Raw genomic sequence first — 24,447 nt, forward strand, 5'->3', positions numbered from 1 at the left:
ATTCATAGTCGCCATGGCCGCCCTTCCGAAGCGCATTATCAAGGAGACGGAACGACTCATGGCTGAGCCGTAAGACTATATCCAGATCTCTCGTTCTTGATTTCGATATACCTGACTGACTCGGTAATCAATATCCAGGGTTCCCGGTATCAACGCCGTTCCTCACGATGATAACCTGCGGTACTTTGATGTTTCTATTCACGGCCCCGCTCAGTCTCCGTATGAAGGTATGCATGATTGATAACCTCCCTTATTTGTCTCAATTACCAACAAGCTTGACTCTAGGTGGCATCTTCCGACTCGAACTGTTCTTGCCCGATGACTATCCTATGACCCCTCCCAAGATTCGCTTCCTCACCAAGATCTACCACCCCAACATCGATCGTCTGGGCCGAATCTGCTTGGACGTCCTGAAGAGTAAGAAACTCATCTAATTCGCATGAGTGGTTAATGTGGTTAAATCTGACACATTCATTTAGACAACTGGTCCCCCGCTCTCCAGATCCGCACTATCCTCCTCTCGATCCAGGCCCTCCTCGGCGCTCCCAATCCCGATGACCCGCTCGCCAACGACGTTGCCCAGCGCTGGAAGGACGACGAGCCTGCGGCCATCCAGACCGCCAAAGAGTGGACTCGCACGCATGCGATGACTTGAATGAGACTAAATGCCATGTGACCATGATAAAAAGAGAGAAAGAATAGTTGCAGTGCACCATATCGGAGTCGTTGACCTAGGGATAGGCGAGCCTCTGTCGTTTTCTTTTCCAGCGTGACCACTTTTTCCTTCATAAATTCCATCTGCACTAACGATGATGGTATCTCATAAGGCGTTGCATAGAATCCAATGCGTTATCTGGAGTTTTTATCCTGGTATTCTTAGACACCGCGTCCGGCGATGTATATCAAGGCCTAGATGTACACATCAGACGAAGATCATTAAAGTATAAAAGTTCCGATCAATACCAAAGTGGTAAAATGGGGCACCACGTAGTACCTACACTCATGCCCTACAATTCATTTTGTTATAAGACGTTCTATAGGAGGGCGCATAATTACAAATGCGGCTGAAATCTAGCTCTACGAGCATAGCCTTGTTTGTATAAAGGGCCCAGCGCCCTTGCATTGGCCGCATCTGCAATGGAAAAAAGGTATGTACAAAACGCAATGTTTCTTTTCCCTCATGAATGTGCGAGAAGCCAAACTTTTGGACAAGCCGCTATAACATAATTCAGAAAAGGAGCGCAATGCTTAATGCTCGCAAAACATGCCCATAAGAACCAGTAGGTATCATGAACAAATAAACCAACCCAATCAAAAAATCAGTAGCTCACCAATCATCGTTATCATCCTTCTCATCATCTGCAGCCATCAATTAGCATATACTCACTATTTTACTTGAGGAGATTTTTACTTACCACTACCGCTGACTCGCTGCTTTCTCTTATTCAATGCGTCCTGCAAAGCACCGGCCAGTCCACCTTGTGGACCTCCGCCAGAGCTCGAGGCGGCAGCAGATGATTCCGCTGCGCCTCCCGGAACCATTGCCGCACTTCGGTCCTTCTTGTCGGAGTCCCTCACCTTTCGTAACCCTCCTCCGCCTGCACCTCCAGAGCCACGAATAGCTGCTAGGAGATCGTCTCTACCACCGGTGCTCTTAGGCAAGGCAGGCGCCGTACCGCCTGGAGCTGGAGGGGGAGGAGGCCCTCCCGAAGAAACACCGGGGGGAGGAGGTGGTGGGGGGAATCGCAGGTCCAGAACGGCCTGGGGGTGGAGGAGGAGGCGGGCCTCCAAACCCACCAGCACCTGGAGCAGGTGGCGGCGGAGGGGGGGCACGCCAGGTGCAGCAGAACCTGCAACAGGAGGGGGTGGGGGTGGCACAGGGGGTCCAGAACGCCCAGGGGGCGGTGGGGGAGGTCCTGGTGGTATCACTGAGGTTGTCGTAGGAGGGGGAGGCCCTCTTGGAGGGGGTGGAGGTGGAGCGGGAGGAGCAGCTGCAGGAGTGGATGGGACAGGGCGAGGCGCTGGCGGCGGAGGCGGGGAAATCGGAGCTCGAGCTGGCGGTGGGGGAGGGAGGCCAGATGGTGCACCCGCATTGGGGACTTTGGGAGGGAGCTGGGGAGGTGCTGCCGGGCTAGCTGTACGAGGCGGTGGAGGTGGAGGGCCGCCAGGGATGGGACTGCGACTTGGAGGGGCAGGAGGGGCGGAGACCTTGCGTTCACCAGTGAATGGAGGGGGTACCCCAAACCGGCCTTGAGGCTGGCTTGGGCTATCTTCCATTGGCGTCTTTGGAGGACGTGGAGGCGGCGGCGGGCCAGGCGTAACGTTTGATATCGCCCGTGGCCGCCGCGGGGGTACAGGTCCAGCAGGCTCAGCAAACTTACCAGCGTCAGCGATTGGAGGTGGTGCTCGGAACATACGGGTTGGCGCTGGTGGAGGAGATGGTTCGCGAGGCGGAGTGGGAACAGTCTCATCGGCAGCTTCAGCCCGACCTTTCCGTGTTGGAGGCGGCGGCGGTGGCCCACGTCGACTCGCTGAGCTAGTCCCTGTACCCTGAGGACTGATTGTAGCTACCTTGGGAGCTGGAACACCAGGGGGGTGGTGGAGGTGCCCGTGGCTTGGTATGATCAGCAGCTGCAGGAGACTCACTAGCTGCGGTCTGTTTCTGGGCAATCCAGGACTTGATGAAGTCGGAATTGTCGGCGATTTGATCTTCGGTAATGCCCATTTGTAAAAGCTCGTCCAAGAGTCCCTTTTGTGCTGGGTCATTGATATCGAATGGCAGATCTCCTTTGGCTGGCGGTGCGCTTGGAGCCAAGGTGGGAGGTGGACCAACTGGTATTGACGGCGCGGGAGCTGGGGGCAGGGTGGCACTCGGGGTAGGGTTCGAACGATGCAACAGACTACCAAAGAGAGACCGCCCAGGTCCTTTACCATTGGTGACCGGTGCAGGTCCTTGGCCTCGAGAAGATGCGAAGGGAGTCTTGCTAGTTTCCTTGCTCGCATGCTTCTCACGCTCCTGCACTTTCTTAATGAATGTCTTGGCCTCTTTTTCGTCGGCGAACGACAGACCCGCCGGGCAGTCCTCGAGCTCGAAAGTATGGAAGAAAGTGCGGTCTTGATTGTAAGAGAAGTTATCGTAGATCTCCTGGTCCCAAATCACACCCTTTCCAGCGGGCTGCAAAGACCGGAACAATGTCAGCAAATATGATCATTAACCTTCATGGATTTCCGGACACCCACCGAGACATCGACCATTTTCAACCAAAAGGTGCGTCCAACTAGATCATTGCAGAGGACTACTGCACCCTGCACACCGGTGTATGTCCATCTTTGGGGGTCGGGGTAGGCAACGTAGAGTCGTGCGACAGCTACGGCCAGGATCTTGTTGGCAGGTTTAGGCACCTGTCGCTTGACAGTTTCCTTGTCGGCATCGGTAAGGATTGAGGGCATGGCGAATCAACGCAAGCCCCAGTTAGACAGCGCAAAAGAGTTATAAGTGACGGCGCGGGTAGGATCGAAGTTGTCGAAGGCGCATGGCAGACAGGGCGGAGCGTAGCGGTTCGTGGTCCCAACACACCGACAGATAGGGCACGGGCGGGAGGATAGTATAGGCGGCCCTTAGGGAAAATATGGAATGGGGAAGTCGGAGGAGTCTCGGGGGTCCAAAGGCGACAGGCGAGGAATTGGTAAGGATCCGACCGGCGGTTGCCTTGAGGGGAGGAGAGCCGTGGGGAGAGTTTGGGTGAGTTGGAGGAGAGGTTGCTTTGGTGGGGGCGCAGTACGTCGGAGGGACTTTGGCCGGGGCGCTTGGCTGCCGCGAGGCACGTGGTATCCCCAATGTATACTCGTAATGAGCCGCCTCGCTCTTTGAGCCTGGATTTACTGGCATAAGATAGGGCTGACTAGTTATTCACCACAGCCGCAATGGTTTATTGATTCTCTTCAATGTAGGTAGTCAATATTGGTTGCTTATAGTTGCGTGTAGCCTGGCAGTACACAGAAACATATTCCCACCAACACAGAGAAGGCTTTTAGGGTGGATTTAAAGAGTATATTAGCCTGAGTAGTCGAATAATGTACAATACAATTTAAATTTTCCTGCTAACCAAGTCCCCAATTCACATAACAAAATTGAAGCCATGCATTTCTACAGCTCGCTCTACAGGCAGTGGTTCATGCGTACAATTATAAGAGGTCGAGGGGCCTTAACTTCGAGCATTTGTCAGTATTTCTTCCTCGGTACTCTTATCCACTCCCTGACTCCGTAGGCATCATTTTTGTGTAGCAAGTAACGTTCTCAAAGGTCTGACACAATGACGGTAGGCCGTCAAAGCCCAGACTCTTGTGAAACCCCGGCCAACCTCTGACGTCACTCTATACTAGAAGTATATATCTGGCTGCCTGTATCAAGTTTACTATCCAGCTCATCACTACCCGAGAAACATTTTTCGATACCGTTAGAAATCTGAAGAAAAAGTGCAAAATACCCAGCCTTGTCCCATACCAGAAGTCCATTTCCTCCACAATGCCCGTTATCCCCGATTCATCCGATTTTCCGTCGGCCTCGAAGAAGGGTTCCACCGAGTCCCAGACCAAGCCAGGAGAGCAACGGGAGAAAGCATCGGCGATAGACCATCTCTCCAAGGGGCCTCAGATTCCAGATGGTGAGAGATCAGAAGGATTCCCTGCTATAGAACCTTTGACTAATTATCGTGGAATAGAGATGCCACCCAAGGCATCTAGGGAAGAGATTGAGGCCCGGATGAAGGAACTGAACAACTCGAGTAATTAGATGCCTTTTTTCACTGTGAATGAAACACAAATATGATTCATTTTTGATTTCCCCATCAACCTCCTACTGTAGAAACCAAGGGCCTTGCAACTCGTATTTCGGCCTTAAACTACAAGTTCGTTAGTTAACTATAACTAGTTAGGTAGTCGACGCATTACATCACAAGTCACGTGGTCTCGCGACGGCTTCAACAGGTGCCTGACCCTTCTCTCATCAACGCGTCAAGAAGGCCTCCTCATGCCGCCGGAACGAACGAATGTGCCGGTGAAGCTGTCTCTGCCACTGGTAAGTCTGTGAGAAGCTCCAGATCTGTAGCTGGGTTCGCTGACAATCTCGAAATCTAGCAATACCAGCAGGACATCTTCACCGAACTACGCGCTGAGGATGAGTTGGTCATTCTTGCCCGTGGGTTGGGGCTTCTCCATCTCATAACGAATCTACTTCACTTCTACGATGCGGCGGGCAATAATCTGGTATTAGTGGTCGGTGCGGATGAGCGCGAAAATGAGTGGATTGGAGAAGGTAGGTCGAGTCCATCTGGAGACTGCAGATTGTCCGGCGCTTACATTTTGGGGGACTCAAAGCTTTGGCGGAGCATTATGCAACCAGCAAGTCTCCACTTGCACGGGGATTAAAGGTCATCAATACGGAGAAAGCTACGGTGCCGATGCGGTGGGTTTCAAGAGACATGTCAGTCGTGTCTAGGGCCATTCTGATCCTTGCATTAGAGAACGAATCTATGCGGAAGGCGGTATCCTGAGTGTGACATCCAGGATATTAGTCGTGGATTTGCTATCGAGTGAGTTAAGAAGCTGGCCCTTGTCCGGCGTCATACTAAGTTCTCCAGAGCTCCTTGATCCTGAAAAGGTCACGGGAATGATCATTCTGCATGCCGATAAGTATGGATGGCTTTTATATACCTTGATCTATATAGTTCGATGACTTACATGGATACTAGAGTAGTGGCGACCTCCCTAGAAGCATTCATAACTCGCATCTATCGGCAGTCAAATAAGCGGGGATTCTTGAAGGCGTTTTCAGACTCCCCCGAGCCATTCACGACCGGATTCGCACCACTGGCCAATATGTTGCGGAATCTCTTCCTGCGAAAAGCTTCATTGTGGCCAAGATTCCAAGTCTCGGTGGCCGAGGCTTTGGAAGGTAATCGCAAGGCAGAAGTGATAGAACTGGAGGTTCCCATGAGTGCCAAAATGCGAGAAATTCAAAACGCCGTTCTCGAATGTGTTGAAATTAGCATTGCCGAGCTCCGAAAATCTAACACGGGTTTAGACATGGAGGAATGGACCTTGGATAGTGCCTTGCACAGGAACTTTGATGTGTCGATCCGACGGCAACTTGATCCCATCTGGCATCGGGTCACCTTTAGGACGAGGCAGATAGTCAGTGATCTGACAGATCTTCGAGGAATTCTCCAGTTCGTTCGTCCCCCAGCTTTGCCTTTCAAGTCTAACCCGGTTCCAGCGCTCTGCTTACCTACGATGCGGTATCCTTCATGAAATATCTCGACACGATTGTGTCAGCGCATTCGCCACCTCCAGGTTCCAACAAACACAACTACTCTCCCTGGCTTTTCCTTGATGCTGCCCACGTTCTTTTCCAAACAGCAAAGTCACGAGTCTACCAGGGCAAGATGACTGACGAGATGTCCCGTTCATGGTCATCAACCAACTTCTCGGCTGAGCTAAAGCCCGTTCTTGAGCCACTGCCAAAATGGGAAGTTCTGGCCGAAGTTCTCGAGGAAATAGAGCAGGATACCTACTTGAACCCACCAAAGCCAACCGAGGATTCAAACGGTACGATATTGATCATGTGCAGTGACCAACGCACCTGCCGTCAGCTTCGCGAATATGTGGGCACTATGCATGCTAAGGTCTCTCCTGGGTCAAGTGAAAATAACGAGGAGAAAGAGGGGTTGAGTGAGGAGGTATCGTCGGCAGAGGTGATGATGCGACGTCGACTACGTGATTATCTGAACTGGAAAAGATCGCTATCCAATGTCAACAAAAACTTGTCTCAGCCTGGAGAAGGGGCAAAACCTGCGGAATCGACAAGGCCAGGTCAGCAACAAGGCAGACCTCCTCCAAATAAGCGTCGGCGAGTGCGTGGTGGAGGAGCAGTGAACTCTGCCTCTAGTCGTGTTCCGGACAGTAGTGTTCAGACACAGGTCGAGTTACCGGCTCAAGTTGTCAGTCTACTCGAGGAGATCCAGCCCACCGAGGTCGAAGAATTACAGAAGGAAGAGATTGTTGTTGATGACCTCGAAGATATGGAGGATTACTACGAACTATACGAGATGAATGATCTGGTCATGATACACCCATACGATGGCGACATGGATGAGCATATCCTGGAGGAGGTTCGGCCGCGGTACATCATCATGTATGAGCCGGATGCCGCGTTTATTCGCCGGGTGGAAGTCTACCGAAGCTCCCATGTGGGCAGAGTTGTGAAGGTTTATTTCCTCTCCTATGAGGGATCTGTTGAGGAGCAGCGATACTTAAGTGCCGTGCGGCGGGAAAAAGATGCATTCTCGAAGTTGATCAGGGAAAAAGGAGTAAGTTCGACACGTTCAACATTCGACAAATATCTTCTGATCCTCCCTAGAATATGGCGGTTACTTTGACGCATGACAAGAGTGCTGAAGACCCACAAGAGCAATTCCTACGCACGGTCAATACTCGAATTGCGGGAGGTGGAAGGCTGGCGGCGACGGCAGCTCCTCCTCGGGTGGTAGTCGACGTACGCGAGTTTCGCAGTGCCCTGCCATCTCTTCTTCATGGCAACAATATGATCGTTATTCCCTGCCAATTGACCGTTGGAGACTACATCCTCACGCCAGATATCTGCGTCGAGCGCAAATCTATTCGCGACTTGATCTCTTCTCTTCGCAATGGTCGTCTCTATAACCAGGCTGAGACAATGATCCAACACTACAAGACTCCGCTCTTGTTGATTGAGTTTGACCAGAACAAATCCTTCACCTTTGATGCATTTGCAACCATCTCCACTGGCACAACATTCTTGACAGACTACAGCTTCTCGTCTTCGGGGCAGGCCACTAGCTCAAGTACCAGCGCACATACTAATCCCTCGAACCCAAAGTCTGCACAGCACTTGCTAGTGCTGTTGACACTCGCCTTTCCACGACTGAAGATTATCTGGTCATCATCCCCGTATCAGACGGCCGAAATCTTTGCAGAGCTCAAAAAGAATGCTGCGGAGCCTGATCCTCTTCGCGCCGTTCAGATTGGTCTGGATATTGATATCTCAGGCTCTGCCAGTGATGTCATGGCTGCAGCTGGCATCGAACATCGAACCTTTAATCTGCTTCCGCAGGACATGCTCCGGGCCGTGCCAGGGGTTTCACCACAAGCCCTCGACCGGCTCATTCTTGAAACGGAGAACCTGCATGAGATCGCTAATATGAGCATGGAGCAGCTGGATCCACTTGTCGGAAAGGAAGCCGCCCGAAAAATAGTTGCTTTCTTCCGGAAGAGTGTCTTTGATGATTGAGAGGCCATTACATGTATATCAAATCAAGGAGATTGGCCACGGCGAGGCTGTCAAGAGCCCATGCAACGAATTTTACGACATGATTGGGGGAAATCCGTAGTAAACTAGTGCATTGTGTATGTACAAAGAAGTCCAGATCCTATGGGTGCACGAGCTAGCGTACACGTAAATCGGAACTGTTGTATTTGACGTATTTTGAATAAGCACAAATTAACAAACGACAAGCCGAGACATCCGGGCTCAATTGCAACACCACCAGAGCCGAAACATTGTACGACTCCATCGCTTTTCGTCTTGGCGTCGATCCTGGGCGCAGATCGGCCAAAATAGCAACGCCGCCAATACGCAAGGGTCCACTAAGCAACGCCCCCTGGGAGTGGAGAAGGAACCCCATATCCGGACCGACCCTGATCAGAGTTCAGACCTCGCTTGACCTTCAGGCTCCCTGATGCTTCATACACCCATCTAGTAATGCATTTCAAGGCGACCCTGTTGGCCCCGGTAGCGTTGGCGGCGGTTGTAGGGGCTAGCAAGAATGCACGAGATGTCGAGCCATGTGCGCAGATCTCCAAGTTGGTGGCAGATGCCAATGATCATCAGAGTGCGTCTCGGACTGGTTGAATCGAAGAATGCTATGAATCTAACGGTCGCAGTCAGCGCTAAAGTGCCCCATGACTTGGCACATCAATGCTTGATGTCTATGCCATTCGAGTCGAGTCGGGCAGTGACGTTCTTGAATCAAGTCCGAAAGTATCTAGAGTTCCACTCGACTGTGGACATTCTCAAGAGTAGGGAAGACTCGGCTTTGTTGTCTTTTGATGCGACTGACATGAGATTGCAGATCCTCCCTCTGGTTATATGATGCCATCTACCGATCTCCTGGGAGGGATCGATTCGATCTTGGAAAAAGTCAATAACAAGGGGTACTCCAGCCAATTCGAAATGGACCTGGAAGTCTCCAATCTCATCAAATCAGCACACGATGGTCACTTGGTCTTCCAATTATGCTCACAGTCAATATTTAACTATGTGATCGACATGCCTCTCGTTTCTATCTCAACAGATGGTCTCGAACTACCGGAGGTCTACACATTGAGTACGTGATGTGCCCAAATAACTCGTCAACCTGTTCCTAATGCGTCATAGGCGATGCAAAACTCCAGCAGAGCGGTACAAAGAACGTGTCTCCCCTTGTATCGATCAACGGCACCGATGCGGCCGAGTTCCTTGTTTCATATGCGTCTCGTCAAAGTCTTCAGGATCGCGATGCCCAGTACGTTATGAACTCCACAGCAAATATCGATTCCTCTCTTCTGACATTCCCAGGTACAACCGAATTTTTCCAGCTCTAGCTCGCACCGTCACTGGAACTTCCATTGATGAGAACGGCATCTGGGCCAGCACTGCCGACTGGAGTGATGGCTCCGAGGTAACTCTCAAGTACGGTAATGGGACTACTCAGACCGTGGAAAAGAATGTCGTTCCTAAAGAAAGATATTTCTCCTACACCAACGGCACCCGTCTATACAATGTCAACTGCATTCCCCGAGGCCTCCCTACCGCCGAATCTTCTTCGTCGACAGCTGAAGAGGCTTCCTCTCTGCCTGGACTTCCAGATACACAGTGGCGCAACCCTGCCAATTCCATTGCCGGTTATTTCTCGAATCTTACCGGCCTCGAGGACACTGGGATTATCTTCCTGCCCACTTTCTCCTCCAATCCGCAGCAGGCGGCTCAAGTGGCGATAGATTTCCTACACAACGCCACTGCCACGGGAAAGAAGAACATCCTGATCGATGTTGCAGCAAATCCGGGTGGATACTTGTCGATTGGAATCGATCTCTCCCGGATTTTCTTCCCAGATGCTTTTCCGTATACCGCGACGCGATATCGAGCGCATGATGCATCCAAGTACCTCACCAAAGCATTTTCACGCTCCACAACCCAGGACTCAAGCAATACCTTTGCGTACAAGGAGATGGTTGCTCCAGACCAGAAGACTGACTTTGGCTCCTGGAAAGACCTTTATGGACCAAATGAGGTCCTAGGAAGCCCTTCATCAAGCTTGCTCTCCAACTTCAACTACACTTCCACTTCCAGTCAAAACTATCCAATAAACGGATATGGGCCTATTCCGTTGAATCCCGATAAATCACTATTCTCCGCTGATAACATTGCCATCGTGAGTGCTGTAATAATGGTGCCCCCATCTACGAATGAGAGACTAACAGCTGAACATCAGATTACCGACGGAGACTGCGGTTCAACCTGCGCCTTCTTCGTCAAGCTCATGAAGCGCCAAGGTGTACGCACCATCACATTCGGCGGCCGTCCCACCGAATCCGCAATGCAAGGAGTCGGCGGTGTAAAGGGTGGCCAATCCCTCGGAGTCAACTACATCAACGGCTACATCCAGCAAGCCAACCAGCTAATCCAAAACTCAACGGGCAGTTCCTCTCCTCTCCTGACACAGGAGGAATGGAAGAAATTCAACGATTCGTGTCCCGGCACGGCCACCTCGTTTTCTTGGAGTGGAAACGTCAATCTACGGAATGAGTATGATCCGGACGATGATCAGACGCCACTGCAGTTTGTGTATGAAGCGGCGGAATGTCGGCGCTTTTATACGATTGATAACTATCTACAACGGGAGACTGTGTGGCAAGATGCTGCCAAGTCCATGTTTGGTGATGGGGGTTGTGTGAAGGGTTCGACTAATGGTAAGGGTAGCTTGGGTGCCTGATCAAAGTACTGTCATTGTCATTTTATTAGAGCATGAGCGATTTGTATCTATGGCATAAAATCGAAGACTGGGATCATATTGACCATAAGCGCATAACAAAAGAGCTAGATGCCATTTTCGACCAAAGACATCAAGTTCGCCACCTGTTTTCGAATCCCCTATGGTAATAGATAAGTATCCAGTCTGGTGAGTCGGGCGCCCCCCATGGTTGAGTACGAAAGGAAACTCGAGGAAGCAAAAGAGGAGCTCTGCAGTTGCTAGATACCGGTTACAAAATACGCATAGACATAGAATTTAAGAGGCAATATTTTCAATTCTCATGACCTTTTTTCGCAAAATCTATCACTCGAAAAGGAATGAAAAGCACAGCTAGACAGAGGCACATAGTATGCAATACAATGCAGCACGCAGTTTCATCATGCGTGTTGCGACCAATTTTGCTCTGTAGCTTGACCGCGAAGATTTTGCAGGAACAGATAGAGGATCGTAAGACGTGTGTCTGTAAAGACCGTATCGGCTAACATGCAAAATGTCGAGATCTTTTTGTCGTCGATGTCTTCATACCCTGGTATATTGTCGTAACGTCGCCGTAGGTAGGGGGGATGCCCTTCATCTCCATGCAGGGCCGCGGTGGGAGTGGCGTCGAGATTCGCTTGAGAAGGCCCTTTTTCGATCAGGAACGGAGTACTTCAGGAATTCAAGGAAGCTGCAGTTGATCAAGAGCGTGTATATCACGGCGCTTAAACCAACAGTGGCGGTGTAGGAATGAGGTGGCGGAACGTGAAAAGCACCATGGTGTAGTTCGGCATGGCGCTCTTGCAGGGTAGAGAGCATCGAGCTCTGGGGTGGTAGGGTGAGCTTAGAGCTCGTCGACGTCGATTTCCTTCTCGTCCTCGCTCTCGCGGTCCTCGTCGAACTCGACGTTGTCCTCGAAGCCCTCGTTGCCGAAGGTGTCGGTCTCGTTGATCTTGGCGTGCTCGGGCAGCTCGCCGTAGGCCTTCAGACTACGGGCCTCGTCGGCGGTGTACTTCATGATAACATCACCCTTCTCGTCCTGGTAGTCACGGAGCGAGAGAAGGATGATATCACCCTGGTTGATCCAGACCTTCTTGCGGAGCTTGCCACGAATGTGGGCCAGACGCTTCTCGCCGTCGAAGCAGAGAGCCTCCAGACGACCGTTGCCGAGCATCTTGACGACCTGGGCGTACTCCTGGCCATCCTCCTTGAAAACGAGTTCACGCTTCTCGTTGTCGTTCTCGTTCTTACCACGACGACGGTTCTTACCGCCCTGTTGATGAAAATAGTCAGAATTTGTGTCAAAGGTATATGTGCAGTAAAAGACAAAGGGGGTTTATCAAAATGAGGCCCTCTTCCAAAGCCATCAACCTAGATTGCCGGTGATCGGTCTTTCACAGGTGATGGTGGCGGGGTGGCACATTCCAACAGGGAGGGGCTGAATATTTTGCGCGCTTACCTTTCCCTTGTTCTTGGGCATAGCGGCGGGGTACGACGTTCACTGGACTTGAGTCTGAAAGTGTGTCGGTGTCTCGTTTGTTTCTGCGTCAAAATGCGACGTAGAAAGATGAGGCGATATCCCCGGAGAGTCTGGTTGAAAGAAGAGGAAAGAAGTAAGGTGGGGGAAGATCTGTGCCGATATATCAAACCCTGGCGGCTTAGCTAATCAGGCACAAAGCTGGGACTGGTGGCTGGTGTCGCCTGATTTTGCAGGCGTCATGTATTCACCGCCCGGGATGCTTGGGGCAGAAAAAAAGATACCGGAAGCATGGTGAAGTCAATAACCAGAAACAACTATTCACTTTGGGGCTTGGGGAAGGCCTCGGTTCCTGGATATTAGTCCTACGACTGTGGACTACTTTATGATCTCTTTCCTGCCATTTTGACTGCCACAGTGTCTGTTACAGTCCTGAGACTAGCAAGCACAGCGCAAACACCAGACTAGTCTTCTTATCCTCCGCACCGTCCTGCTCCTCCGATGCGCTCAATAAACACTCGTTTCTCTCCGCTATGATACCGATGCGCTGCTTCTATTCGACTTCTCCTTGGCCTAAATTGGCGAATCTTTTCGACTATCCTTGATCCTCCCACTATGAAGTTCCTCGCTTCCTCGAGCAATCTGCTCTTCCGGTACACTTCCGAGTCCGTCATTCCTCCAGTCGCCCAGCGCTACCTAGGCTCCCCGGTCCATCCGATTCGACCAAAGATTGCATATATGTATCAGCATCGTGATCCAAATATACTCTGGTGGCGGGTCTCGGTATCACACTTGAACCAGTTCAACCGGACCATTCGATCTTGGTGTGCGCGGAGGGCGCGCATTGCTTTCCAGGAAGCTCTGAGGCGACAAGGGTATGATAAGTTAGGGCGTCCGATCTGTCCACCTAGTTTAATGGAGAAGCAAGCCTTATTAGGATCTTTTGATATTACCATCCGCCCTTCGTGCGTGCATCAGAGCTTCGAGGCTGTGCAGAAAGATGCCGACTTCCTCTTACAAGGCATCTTGAAACAGCGAGAAAGGCGCGCTGAGCGTGCCAAATACAAAGGCAGACCTTCTTGAGTGTCTTCCAGGAGCTTGTGGATCATCCATGTACAACACCATTCTGTATTATACTGACTGACGACCTGTCCATACCTGTACATTAAAGGCGGGAGCATCATTGCATGGCGTTTGGGGGGGGCTGCGATTACCCTATATCCAAAGTATTAGTATCTCTACTCGCAATTTTACAATTCAAATATCTTCAATCATGACCATTTAATTAATTGATAGATGTTCACCTTGTATTAGTTCCTCTTGTTGGCGGAGAAGGTAAATATAGAAGCGGCCGTATCTTAGCTCCCGTTGCCTCAAGCCTCGCTAAATGCCGATCTGGCGGAAACAACGGGGCTTTGATCAACCGAGTCTCCCTCATCTCCGACCACCACCTTCAACCTCCCTTGTTTTTCTAGCCTCCTATTCACCATGCTGGTCTCTCTGACTGTTGGCAAGGTGGACGCTGGCGTCGCAGTCCTCTTGACCGAGGACAAACGCCTAGTAAGTTCCCCAACCCCCTGGTGGCCTAGACCTCCCAAACACGGAGGATGTTAGTCTGCGATTCTGCGCCTCTGCGCAAGGCACATTATCCCAATGGCTTGCTAATTCAACTCTTTCCCGCATAGATTGAATTCCCCTCCGTTCTTCTTCCCAACGGCATCTCCTCTGGCAGCATTGTTGACATTACCGTTGCGCGCAACCATGCCGCTGAGACAGCCAATGCATCTACCTTCCAGTCTCTCCAGAAGCGCATCCTGAATACCTACGGTGTCAAAACCCCCTCCCCTCCCATCTTGCGCCTGCGCAATGCCACTCAGACCTCCCTCGTTCTCGAATGGGATCCAATCGACTTGGCAACCGCGTCCCTGAAATCGCTTTCCCTCTACCGCAACGGCTCCAAGGCAGGCTCGATACCCCGCCCCCTCGAGACGCGCAGCACCAAGATTAGCGGCCTGGCTGTTCACCATGAGTACACATTCCACCTCGTCTTGCGCACAACCGCCGGCACCTATCAGTCGGAGAAGTTGACGTGCCGGACGCACAAGATGACCGATCTGTCGGGTATAACGGTGACCGCTGGTGTTCTTGACCCGCAGCGTAAGGAGGCCCTTGGACACGCATTGGATCGTATTGGAGGCAAGATGATCGACTCCGTTCGCATCGACACCACCCACTTTGTCTGTGCTGAGGGACGGGGCCCGCTCTGGGAGAAGGCCGTGGAGATGAATATCCCAGTCGTTGTACCTGAGTGGGTAGATGCGTGCGAGTCTGAGGGAACGATTGTCGGCGTGCGCGACTACTATCTGAACGCGGACCCCAAGGCGCGCAAGCTTGGTACACTCCACGGCTCTTCTCACCAACGCACCACCTCGACCATGTCTACATCTTCGGCAGTCAACCAGGGCCGGCCCAGTAGTCTCCAGCCACCAATCAGGGAGGAAGATCCCGCCGCGCCTGAACCGCCTCTCACGCCGTTCCCAGGTGGTGAGATGAGCATTCAGCCACAGGCACAAGCCGAGGAAGTCGGGTCGGAAGATGAAGAGGAGACACCACCACCTCCCCCTCCAAAGGACGAGTCCGATGACGCAGAAGAACCTGCGCAGACGAATGGAGATACGGGAGATCTAGGCGGACCAGATGAGAAGATTCAGGAAGAAGAGGAGACAAGCAAAGAGAGCACTCTCCCACAGCATATGCCCGAGGGAGACTCGGAGCGCACAAGTAATGATGAAAGCAGCAAGGGCAAAGGTAAAGAGGGCGAGGGTGACTTCAATGAAGTCCCACTCTAATGTTCTTACAACTCGTCCTTCTGTCTACCACGGCACGTCTACGATTATATCCAGTACAGGTTCATGCTATTGAGTTTGGGCGCTTTCCGTTACAGGTCGGGGCATCGTTTATGAGAATATCGATGCCCGCCCCTGATTTTGTCTCTTGCCGTTCTTTTGTATAGTAGATAGCCCTTTTTTTCTAATGCAATTTTGACATCAATCATTCTTTGATATTTCCTCCTTAGCCGGGTGAGAACCGAAAGTAGTTGTCATTCTATATATGAATTCTATCATCAACAGTCGTAAACGAGTACCAAAATATCCTCCCAATGCATGTTCAAGAGCCAAGAAGAAATCGGGCTTTTATACGAAAGGTAAGACCGCTGGTCCCCCTCCGAGAAACGCTGTGCAATCGAAACACATCCTTAACTTGTATCGGTTTAAAGCACGTTACGAACCACGTCGTCAATAGCCTGGGCCACATAGGCGACATTCTTCTTGCTCACTATAGTCGTTTAGATTAGTATTGATGATGGCGAGGAATCCAGGGTGGCAAAACTTACAGCCGCTAATGGAGGCGCGACCAGACTTCAGCAGGTAGACGTGGTACTTATCCTTAAGGGCGTAGACTTGCTTGGGGGTGAGACCGGTGTAGGAGAACATGCCGTTCTGTATCATGTGTCAGTAAACCTGTCAAGTAAACCGAGCGATGGAGAAGAGTCTTACCTGCTCAATAATATGCTCCCAAGTGCCGGGGGTCTTCAGACGAACGAGCTCATCATACAGGGCCTGGCGCATAGACTTGATACGCGAGCTCATGACCTGAAGATCGCGGTGCCAGTCGGCCACCAGCTCATCGTTGGTCAAAATCTTCTTCACAATGCTGCAGCCAATACGGGGACCCATGGAGAACTCGCCACGGATCAAGTGGCAAAGGTTGTTAACGATAACGTCGCGGATAACGGTAGCACTACGGTTGGTTACGTAGTGGTAAGCACCGACACGCTGGCCGTATAGACCGAAGTTCTTGGAGAAACTCTGCGCAACACACATCTCCATATCGGGCTTGTTATTGAAGAAGTAGCGAACCGCCCAGGCATCCTCCTCGACGGAACCCGAGGCGAAACCCTGGTAGGCAGAGTCGAAGAAGGGGAAGATCTTCTTGCGCTCGCACAGGTCGGCGATGGCAATCCACTGCTCCTTGTTCGGGTCCAGACCGGTGGGGTTGTGCGCACAGGCGTGCAACAAGATGACATCGCCCTCCTGGGCCTCGTTCTCCAGGGTCGACATCATACCCTCGAAGTCGAAGGACCGCGTCGCAGCATGGTAGTAAGGGTAGGTCTTGCGCGGGACGCCAGCCAGCTCCCAAATAGTCATGTGGTTGGCCCAGGACGGGTTGGACAGCCAGACGGTGGGGGGCTTCATGTGGTGGGCGAGGAACAGGGCACCCAGGTGGTTGGCACCGGTACCAGCGACGGTCTGCACGGTAGCGATGCGTGCCTTGGCCTCCTCCTCACCCTGTTCTCCCGTGAATCCAAACATCAGGTCCCGCGCAATTGGCAAGAAAGGGATGTCGCCCTCGATCGCGGTGTATTCGTGTCGCATGAGATCGTCCTCCTCGGCCAGCTCCTTCTCGGCCTTTTGAACGACCGGCAGCGGCCAGGGCTTTCCATCATCTGTGCGGTACACACCAACACCGAGGCTGACCTTCTGGGGGTAGGTATCGGCAAAGTAGGCGGCGTTCAAAGCGAAGATCTCGTCCGGAGGCACCGGGGCCACGGTAAGGCGAGTAGGAACAGGCTTGGCCATTGTGGAATTGTGAGTCGTATTGGGAATTGGAGGGTCTCGTTCGATTGAGGTCTCGCAGGAATTGATCGCTTTGCGGAGAAGAATTGCGAAGTATAAAGTTGGCCAACAGAATTCGGAAATCGGTTCGACGCTGACTCAACCCGATATCGCAGGGCTGTCCTCCCCGGCACCCTTTTTGCCCCGCGGGAAGTACCGCTTAATAGCGGTATCCCATCTTCTTTGAACAATCAGGACTTCCATCATCGTGATCTGGGTTGTCACGAGGTCCAAAATGCCGTCGATAGCCTTGCGATGATAAGAGATGGAAAGAAGATGAAACCTGGTCTTAGCTTGAGATAATCTGGGGGGTTAAAGTTTAAGATAAGCGTAGGACGTCATCTCATGCATGCTGACTCTACTATGTACCCTTAGGCCTCTTGTTTCTATTTGATTGGAATAACAAGAATATCTTTCCAATGAATTTCAGAGTGAAAATCAATACTCATAAAGCTTGGGTAGCGTATTTTGATGCCATGTCCGTGGATTATGTTCCTAACCGCGGGAGTCCGACAAGAGATTATCCCGTCGGAGATCTATATTACCTGCCTAATAGTACTCTACCTTCAACCTAGTTCTAAATAGTTTGCTTGAGATACCTTCATCCTTATCTCCATAATTATTTCCACCGTCAATTTTTCTCAAGTCTTGGCATGTTACTATAGCCGATTTGGCTTCTTCCACTGCGCGGCTATGATGAGCGATCGCAAATCGACTTGAATTCCGCCGCTTATTCCAGTATGTTTGGGACAGCCGAGTTTCTATTGGCTACATAGTCATCTTTCTGCTAGAAATACTACTGCTCGATATCTAAAAGATCAATCTAATATTTTCTTCAGGCTGGCGCCTTGAATCTCACGATGTGTGGTGCTGGTTCCACCACGATATATATCGAGGTATATAGGCTTTAGGACCACATCAAAGAATTATTTTCGTCACTTTTTCACCCAAAATATCTATTATCATCAACTAGAAGTTATTAGAAGACTTGTTGAAAGGATTAGTATTCTATCCAACCTTGCTTAGGAACTGCAAAGCACACAGCGTGGAAAGAGCATAGGACCGGGAACGGGAAGAGCAATTTATGGATGTTCTCGCAAGTATAATCAAGGTTCCGTCAACTATACTAGCTACACAAACATGCAATTCTGGCTACATGGCCTTGTTCGTTTGCTAGTTCGGCCAAGAAGGAGCCCTACTCGTTTTACATGAATGCCAGTTGACCCCGCGTTGCTCGTACTACCTCAGCAGTGGGCCAATTAGGTCGAGTAGGTTGCCTGATAGCCCCTTCCCCTCACGGGCGAGGACGGTGCAAAGCGCTTCTCAAGGAATTCTCCCTCATAGTTTACTTTCATGACTCTACACGTCCTCACCATGGCTCAAGAGAGACCCCCGAAATGCGATCCAGCTCTGCATCAATGGCGAGCACGCGATATCATCCAGCCACTTCATAACAGCATTCCCCGAGAGCTACTGGCTCGATTTGATCCTATCTACATTGAGTACTACTACAGAAACAACGTGGGCCGTCTGCACACCCACGAAGTACCCATTGAAGAGTTCCGAAAGAACCCAGCTCGGTACACGATCTCCTACGGGCGTGAACATGGCCCGGATGTCTATTGCATCTCAGAGCAAAAGTGTCCTGTGCAGAGAGGAGAGATTACCATTCGAATCTTTGAACCTGCACCCAAGATGGATGCACAGGGTCAGCCGAAGAAGCGAGCAGCTTATGTGAACTTTCACGGGGGTGGATGGGTGTTTGGAGGTCTGATGGTTGACCATGACTTTTGCAAAAGAATCGTCCACGACCTTGATGGGGAGGTCGTTGCATTCGATGTGGACTATCGGCTTGCACCTGAGAATCGGTATCCGATCCCCGTGGAGGACTGTTGGGGTGCATTCAACTGGGTGAGATATGATCGAAACTTTCCATGGCCCAGAGGCACGAGACTGATACTCAGAGGCAGATTCGTTCCCAGAAAGCAGTCGAATTCAACCTCGACCCAGACCGATTCGCTGTGGGCGGTGCATCTGCTGGAGGCCATCTTGCCGCGGTCGTCGCCCATCTCTGTCGCGACGCGAGCATCCCTCTACGACTGCAGGTATTGACCGTTCCAGCCTGCGATTTGCATAGCACCTTTACCCCGGAGGGTGTATTTGATCGCAAGAACACTCCGTACAAGTCATACCGAGAGATGGAGTTCACGCCTGTTCTTCCAGCGGCGCGAATGGCGTACTTTCACCGGCATTTCCTCGGAGTGCCTCGACCAGCACCATCCGAAGATGTAAGTATCGACCTGGCCCTGATTCTAGAGCCTAGGAACTCAATCTGATTGATCATTTTCAGGACTGGAAGATCTCGCCCATGTTCGCCCCGAATTTCTCGAACCTGGCCCCCGCACTGGTGTCGACCGCGGAACTGGATCCCTTACGCGACGAGGGTGAACTTTACGCATCTAAGCTCGAGGATGCGGGCAATCGAGTAGCGATCAATCGATATCTTGGCGCTCCACACACGTTTGCTGGACTGGATGGCATCCTGGACTGTGGGCGCGATTACAATCACAGCGTGGTTGCGGCGATGAAGGCAGAGCTTCTCGCATAGAGGGTTATGTGTGGGAGAGCTCACTCGATGGTGACGGAAAGATAGCTTCCGTTATTGTTAGACAGGCGAATCCAGGAAGCCAAATCGAATCACTTTTCATTCTGGGAGAATTGTAAGCTGATCAAATCAGAACAGAGTACGGAGTAGTTGTTTATCTGATCTCCGCAGGGATGAATGTATAGCAGGCATGACCATACCGTACGCGGAAATACCACCGCTTGGACTAAAATTACCGGCAGTTGACTCGGGCGCCGGGCGTTGGTCGGTCATGCGGATACCGGGAAGTTTCGGCTGGACTCGTCGGAGTGTTGAGTTCATCTCAACTTTTTGTTTCTGCTTCCCTTTTCTTAAAGGAGACTCGCGGTCCCTATCCCTCGTCCATCACAGACGCCTCCGAGCGAGCCAATTGGGCCTGTTATCACCTTGTCTTGTCCTTCGCCGGCAATTTCACAATTTCCACGGTCACAATGAACCCTGCCTCCTCCCGAGCCGCGGTGCGCTCGATGGCCACCCTAACACATGCGGCCAGAGCTGCCAACCCCGCAGCCCGCAGCGCTCTGTCGGTTGCTGCTCGCTCCCCGGTCTTTGCTAGCCGGGCTCTGAGCTCCAATAGCCGTCAGTTCGGCCAATTCCCCCGCCTTCAGCTCATCAACAACAACAAGAGAGCCTTCAGCACCACCGTCAACATGGTAAGAAAGCCGCACTTGGACAGCTACTGAATTCGGGTTACTGATGCGCAGAATTCTAGTCTACTGCTTCCCGCACTGAGAGCGATGCCTTTGGCGAAATCCAGGTGAGTGACGTCGACTGACATTGCCCCTCATCCTCATCGTCCCGTCATTCAATAGCTGACCCTGAGGTTTGCGACGATCTAGGTCCCTGGCGACAAGTACTGGGGTGCCCAGACTCAGCGGTAAGACGAACCCAAACGAACTCGATAGCGAATTTGCAAAATACAGTGAGTGGAGGAAAGCTGATATGCGGTTTGGAAACCAGCTCCCTGGGCAACTTCGACATCAACCAGCCCCAGGACCGCATGCCCGCCCCCGTTGTCAAGGCGTTCGGTATTCTCAAGGGTGCCGCTGCTACTGTCAACATGAAGTACGGCCTTGGTGAGTAATGCATACATCATACGACGGTGACTGGATTCCGGACCTCAGTACTGATAACTGTCTCCTACAGACCCCAAGGTCGGTGAGGCCATCAAGCAGGCCGCCGCCGAGGTCGCCGAGGGCAAGCTGCTGGATCACTTCCCTCTGGTCGTCTGGCAGACCGGCTCCGGCACCCAGTCCAACATGAACTCCAACGAGGTCATCTCCAACCGTGCCATTGAGATCCTCGGTGGCACCATGGGCACCAAGAAGCCCGTCCACCCCAACGACCACGTCAACATGTCCGCCTCCTCCAACGACTCCTTCCCCACCGTTATGCACATTGCTGCTGTCCTCGAGCTCGAGAACACCCTCCTGCCCTCTCTCCAGAAGCTGCGCGATGCTCTCCAGGTCAAGGTCGAGAAGTGGGACAAGCTGATCAAGATCGGCCGTACTCACTTGCAGGATGCCACTCCCCTCACTCTGGGCCAGGAGTTCTCCGGCTACGTTGCCCAGCTTGACCGCAACATTGAGCGTGTCCAGGCTTCCCTCCCCCACCTGCGCTTCCTTGCTCAGGGTGGTACCGCCGTCGGCACTGGTCTGAACACCTTCAAGGGCTTCGACGAGGCCGTTGCCGCCGAGATCACCAAGATGACCGGCACCGAGTTCAAGACCGCCCCCAACAAGTTCGAGGTCCTGGCTGCCCACGACTCCGTCGTCGAGGCCTCCGGTTCCCTCAACACTCTGGCCGGCTCTCTGTTCAAGATCGCTCAGGATGTCCGTTACCTCGGTTCCGGCCCCCGCTGCGGTCTCGGCGAGCTGATCCTCCCCGAGAACGAGCCCGGTTCTTCCATCATGCCCGGCAAGGTTAACCCCACCCAGTGCGAGTCCCTGACCATGGTCTGCGCCCAGGTGATGGGTAACCACGTCGCTGCTACCATCGGTGGCATGAACGGCCAGTTCGAGCTGAACGTCTTCAAGCCCGTCATGATCCGTAACCTGCTCCACAGCGTGCGTATCCTGTCCGACGGCATGGACAGCTTCCGTCTCCACCTGGTTGGGGGTCTCGAGGCTAACGAGACCCGCATCAACTCTCTCTTGCACGAGAGGTATGTTCCATCGCATTGACCCTGCACCCCTTTCCCCTTCTTCCATTCCTCCACGACCCCTTGTTCGATAGTACAAACTCTAACTTTTCTGCTATTAGTCTGATGCTCGTGACCTGCCTGAACCCCGTCATTGGTTACGACATGGCCTCCAAGGTGGCCAAGCACGCTCACAAGAAGGGTATCACCCTGAAGGAGAGCGCCATGGAGCTCAAGGCTCTCAGCTCCGAGGAGTTTGACCAGCACGTCCGCCCCGAGCTGATGCTGGCTCCCAAGGAGAAGAAATGAACGGATCGCACCACGGTGTTGTGTCCGAAACTATGTGCCACTATAGACAAGTCTAGATAGGCTTTGTATACTGAAAATTTATTTGCATCTCATCTAATGTTGCTGATCGGTTGTAGGATAGCTTGTTGCTATATGCCGTGAGTGTGAACCACCGTAGTGAGATAGATTCTGTGCCCTGTAGAAGAAGGGCTAGTTGTCCCAAGAACATGCCGAGGCTTTACTTTGGGTAAAGACATATGATAAGAACGAATAGCCATGAAAATGATTTAACAGAGAGCAGTTTGTGGCTGATGTATCGAGCTAGAATCTAGGTTTATGCTGATCATGGGAATTGGCCTCGATGGACAAACATGGCTAAGGTTAGCTGAATGATAAGAATCCCATCTCCGATTTTTCTCATAGTTCCAATAGTTACCGTAAGAATCTGCAGCCGTCAAAAAATTAACCACTAAGAAAGACAAAGGACCTAGCGGCGTAAAGAATCGAAGAGTATATTAATAGTAGCACAGCCGAGGGGCCACTCTTGTCTCGGCGTCTCAGCCACCAGAACCGTGGAAACTGCTTTGCAAGGCTGCTTGTTGACCGTCCTCCTTGCTCGGCTTCAATTACTTTTTCTTACACGAGATTCGCATTTCTTTCCTTCTAGACACCTTCAATTCTTAACTCCCCTTTTCTGGCACCTTTTGTCTTCCAACAATTACCCATATCATCGCCCAAATTTGCCCCCTCAGTCGATCTCCCTTGCGCTAAAACCCCGCCGTCTCAACCCCATTCGCCCCTCCCCTGACCGATTAACACAAAAACCCACTGCGATCGCTATTCCTCTTCCTCCTCCCTCCTTCTCCCTCTCTTACACTTACAATCGATTACCCCAAAGAGTCAATCTTAAAATACAACAACAAATACACAATGAGCACTCCCGCCGTGGCAGCAACCACCATCCCCGAACCCACCAACACCAAGCCCATCATGAACTCCACCGTCACCCCCGTCGACATCGAGACCGATGGCCCCCTCTTCCCCTCCTCCCTGATCTCACCCGAAATCATCTCCATCCTCCCAACAGACTATACCATCCGCCCACTGCGTCGCTCCGACTACAAGCGCGGGTACCTGGATGTCCTGCGCGTGCTGACGACCGTCGGCGAGATCAGCGAGGACCAATGGAACCAGCGCTATGACTGGATCGCTTCCCGCAACGACGAGTATTACATGCTTGTCGTGTGCGATGGGCAGGATAACATCGTCGGTACTGGCAGTTTGATTGTGGAGCGCAAGTTTATTCACTCGCTTGGTATGGTGGGCCACATTGAGGATATTGCGGTCGAGAAGAATCAGCAGGGCAAGAAGTTGGGTCTGCGGATTATTCAGGCTTTGGATTTTGTTGCTGAGAAGGTTGGCTGCTACAAGGTGATTCCCCTTTATTCGTTTGCGCGGAGAGTGTCACATACTAATGATTATACCAGAGCATTCTGGACTGCTCCGAGGCCAACGAGGGCTTCTACGTCAAGTGCGGCTTCAAGCGTGCCGGTTTGGAGATGGCTCACTACTACTGAGCGGGCTTGCAGCTATTTGGTGTCCACTACTTTTGGGGTTTCGGGTTACCGGCGTTCAAGGCATTCGAATCATCAGCCTGGCAGGGCTTGTACATCGTGCACGACACAATTATATATTTTTTTATTGGAAAAGCAAAACCGCCCACCGTTTATGACCGAGTTACCGGCCACGACTGGAAGGAAAGCTTCGGGCCGAGTCGCAGTGGGTGTGCAAATATCGTCCTCCGAGTTTTCAGAGCGATCGATCCTGGGCATGGTCCAACCCAATGACCTCGGTCTATTTGAGCATACTGTGGCTAGCATGAGAACCGAGAGTGCTGTCATTATAGCTGTTGCATTGAGAATGCTGGACAGTTGGCTTTGTTAGACTGTTTCGTATGTATAGTGCTTTTGGGTGTCAAGGCAAGAGGTTGGACTATCAGGAATTGATACTCGAGAGACTCGAGAAGGCTGGAACAGTTTAGATTTTAGATGTTAATAGACCCCTTGCAAATGCAATCAATCATTTCAGACAATTGGCCCTCCACATTCTCCATACTACGTCATGAGAATTCAATAAAT

At 51.8% G+C, this 24,447-nt stretch overlaps 11 protein-coding genes across 11 annotated transcripts; 8 read left to right on the top strand and 3 right to left on the bottom strand.

The window, feature by feature from the left end:
- Positions 1 to 13: 13 nt before the first annotated feature.
- On the top strand, positions 14 to 655 carry N7496_007740 (E2 ubiquitin-conjugating protein UBC13; the record flags this gene model as incomplete). The annotated part of the gene is made up of 4 exons (XM_056700659.1): positions 14 to 69; positions 139 to 227; positions 286 to 417; positions 480 to 655. 4 exons carry the CDS (start codon positions 14 to 16, stop codon positions 653 to 655), a joined length of 453 nt encoding a protein of 150 aa, XP_056552722.1.
- Positions 656 to 1,327: 672 nt separating this feature from the next.
- On the bottom strand, positions 1,328 to 3,450 carry N7496_007741 (WASP family protein; the record flags this gene model as incomplete). Its single annotated transcript, XM_056700660.1, has 4 exons — positions 1,328 to 1,359; positions 1,416 to 2,579; positions 2,647 to 3,175; positions 3,241 to 3,450. 4 exons carry the CDS (start codon positions 3,448 to 3,450, stop codon positions 1,328 to 1,330), a joined length of 1,935 nt encoding a protein of 644 aa, XP_056552723.1.
- A 1,075-nt stretch (positions 3,451 to 4,525) lies between these two features.
- Positions 4,526 to 8,326, top strand: N7496_007742 (DNA repair protein rad16; the record flags this gene model as incomplete). Its single annotated transcript, XM_056700661.1, has 10 exons — positions 4,526 to 4,664; positions 4,722 to 4,784; positions 4,935 to 5,077; positions 5,137 to 5,314; positions 5,377 to 5,464; positions 5,521 to 5,591; positions 5,640 to 5,691; positions 5,751 to 6,227; positions 6,275 to 7,367; positions 7,418 to 8,326. The coding sequence occupies 10 exons, from the start codon at positions 4,526 to 4,528 to the stop codon at positions 8,324 to 8,326; spliced, it is 3,213 nt and encodes a 1,070-aa protein (XP_056552724.1).
- A 471-nt stretch (positions 8,327 to 8,797) lies between these two features.
- Positions 8,798 to 11,069, top strand: N7496_007743 (uncharacterized protein; the record flags this gene model as incomplete). Its single annotated transcript, XM_056700662.1, has 5 exons — positions 8,798 to 8,927; positions 8,980 to 9,114; positions 9,168 to 9,422; positions 9,473 to 9,599; positions 9,653 to 11,069. The coding sequence occupies 5 exons, from the start codon at positions 8,798 to 8,800 to the stop codon at positions 11,067 to 11,069; spliced, it is 2,064 nt and encodes a 687-aa protein (XP_056552725.1).
- Positions 11,070 to 11,928: 859 nt separating this feature from the next.
- Positions 11,929 to 12,564, bottom strand: N7496_007744 (translation initiation complex factor eIF1A; the record flags this gene model as incomplete). Its single annotated transcript, XM_056700663.1, has 2 exons — positions 11,929 to 12,357; positions 12,544 to 12,564. The coding sequence occupies 2 exons, from the start codon at positions 12,562 to 12,564 to the stop codon at positions 11,929 to 11,931; spliced, it is 450 nt and encodes a 149-aa protein (XP_056552726.1).
- Positions 12,565 to 13,176: 612 nt separating this feature from the next.
- On the top strand, positions 13,177 to 13,644 carry N7496_007745 (uncharacterized protein; the record flags this gene model as incomplete). Its single annotated transcript, XM_056700664.1, has 1 exon — positions 13,177 to 13,644. One exon carries the CDS (start codon positions 13,177 to 13,179, stop codon positions 13,642 to 13,644), a length of 468 nt encoding a protein of 155 aa, XP_056552727.1.
- Positions 13,645 to 14,049: 405 nt separating this feature from the next.
- Positions 14,050 to 15,410, top strand: N7496_007746 (putative chitin biosynthesis protein (Chs5); the record flags this gene model as incomplete). Its single annotated transcript, XM_056700665.1, has 2 exons — positions 14,050 to 14,121; positions 14,247 to 15,410. 2 exons carry the CDS (start codon positions 14,050 to 14,052, stop codon positions 15,408 to 15,410), a joined length of 1,236 nt encoding a protein of 411 aa, XP_056552728.1.
- A 422-nt stretch (positions 15,411 to 15,832) lies between these two features.
- N7496_007747 (putative aspartate transaminase) lies at positions 15,833 to 17,201 on the bottom strand (the record flags this gene model as incomplete). The annotated part of the gene is made up of 3 exons (XM_056700666.1): positions 15,833 to 15,897; positions 15,956 to 16,061; positions 16,119 to 17,201. The coding sequence occupies 3 exons, from the start codon at positions 17,199 to 17,201 to the stop codon at positions 15,833 to 15,835; spliced, it is 1,254 nt and encodes a 417-aa protein (XP_056552729.1).
- A 1,410-nt stretch (positions 17,202 to 18,611) lies between these two features.
- On the top strand, positions 18,612 to 19,845 carry N7496_007748 (alpha/beta hydrolase; the record flags this gene model as incomplete). Its single annotated transcript, XM_056700667.1, has 3 exons — positions 18,612 to 19,148; positions 19,208 to 19,525; positions 19,588 to 19,845. 3 exons carry the CDS (start codon positions 18,612 to 18,614, stop codon positions 19,843 to 19,845), a joined length of 1,113 nt encoding a protein of 370 aa, XP_056552730.1.
- A 467-nt stretch (positions 19,846 to 20,312) lies between these two features.
- N7496_007749 (class II fumarate hydratase) lies at positions 20,313 to 22,330 on the top strand (the record flags this gene model as incomplete). The annotated part of the gene is made up of 6 exons (XM_056700668.1): positions 20,313 to 20,534; positions 20,594 to 20,638; positions 20,721 to 20,758; positions 20,842 to 20,957; positions 21,028 to 22,045; positions 22,144 to 22,330. The coding sequence occupies 6 exons, from the start codon at positions 20,313 to 20,315 to the stop codon at positions 22,328 to 22,330; spliced, it is 1,626 nt and encodes a 541-aa protein (XP_056552731.1).
- A 909-nt stretch (positions 22,331 to 23,239) lies between these two features.
- gup1 (glucosamine 6-phosphate N-acetyltransferase) lies at positions 23,240 to 23,886 on the top strand (the record flags this gene model as incomplete). The annotated part of the gene is made up of 2 exons (XM_056700669.1): positions 23,240 to 23,740; positions 23,797 to 23,886. The coding sequence occupies 2 exons, from the start codon at positions 23,240 to 23,242 to the stop codon at positions 23,884 to 23,886; spliced, it is 591 nt and encodes a 196-aa protein (XP_056552732.1).
- Between the last annotated feature and the right edge of the window lie 561 nt (positions 23,887 to 24,447).

This window comes from Penicillium cataractarum, assembly GCF_028827025.1.
Source record: "Penicillium cataractarum strain IBT 29864 chromosome Unknown utg000007l, whole genome shotgun sequence".
Taxonomy (NCBI): domain Eukaryota; kingdom Fungi; phylum Ascomycota; class Eurotiomycetes; order Eurotiales; family Aspergillaceae; genus Penicillium; species Penicillium cataractarum.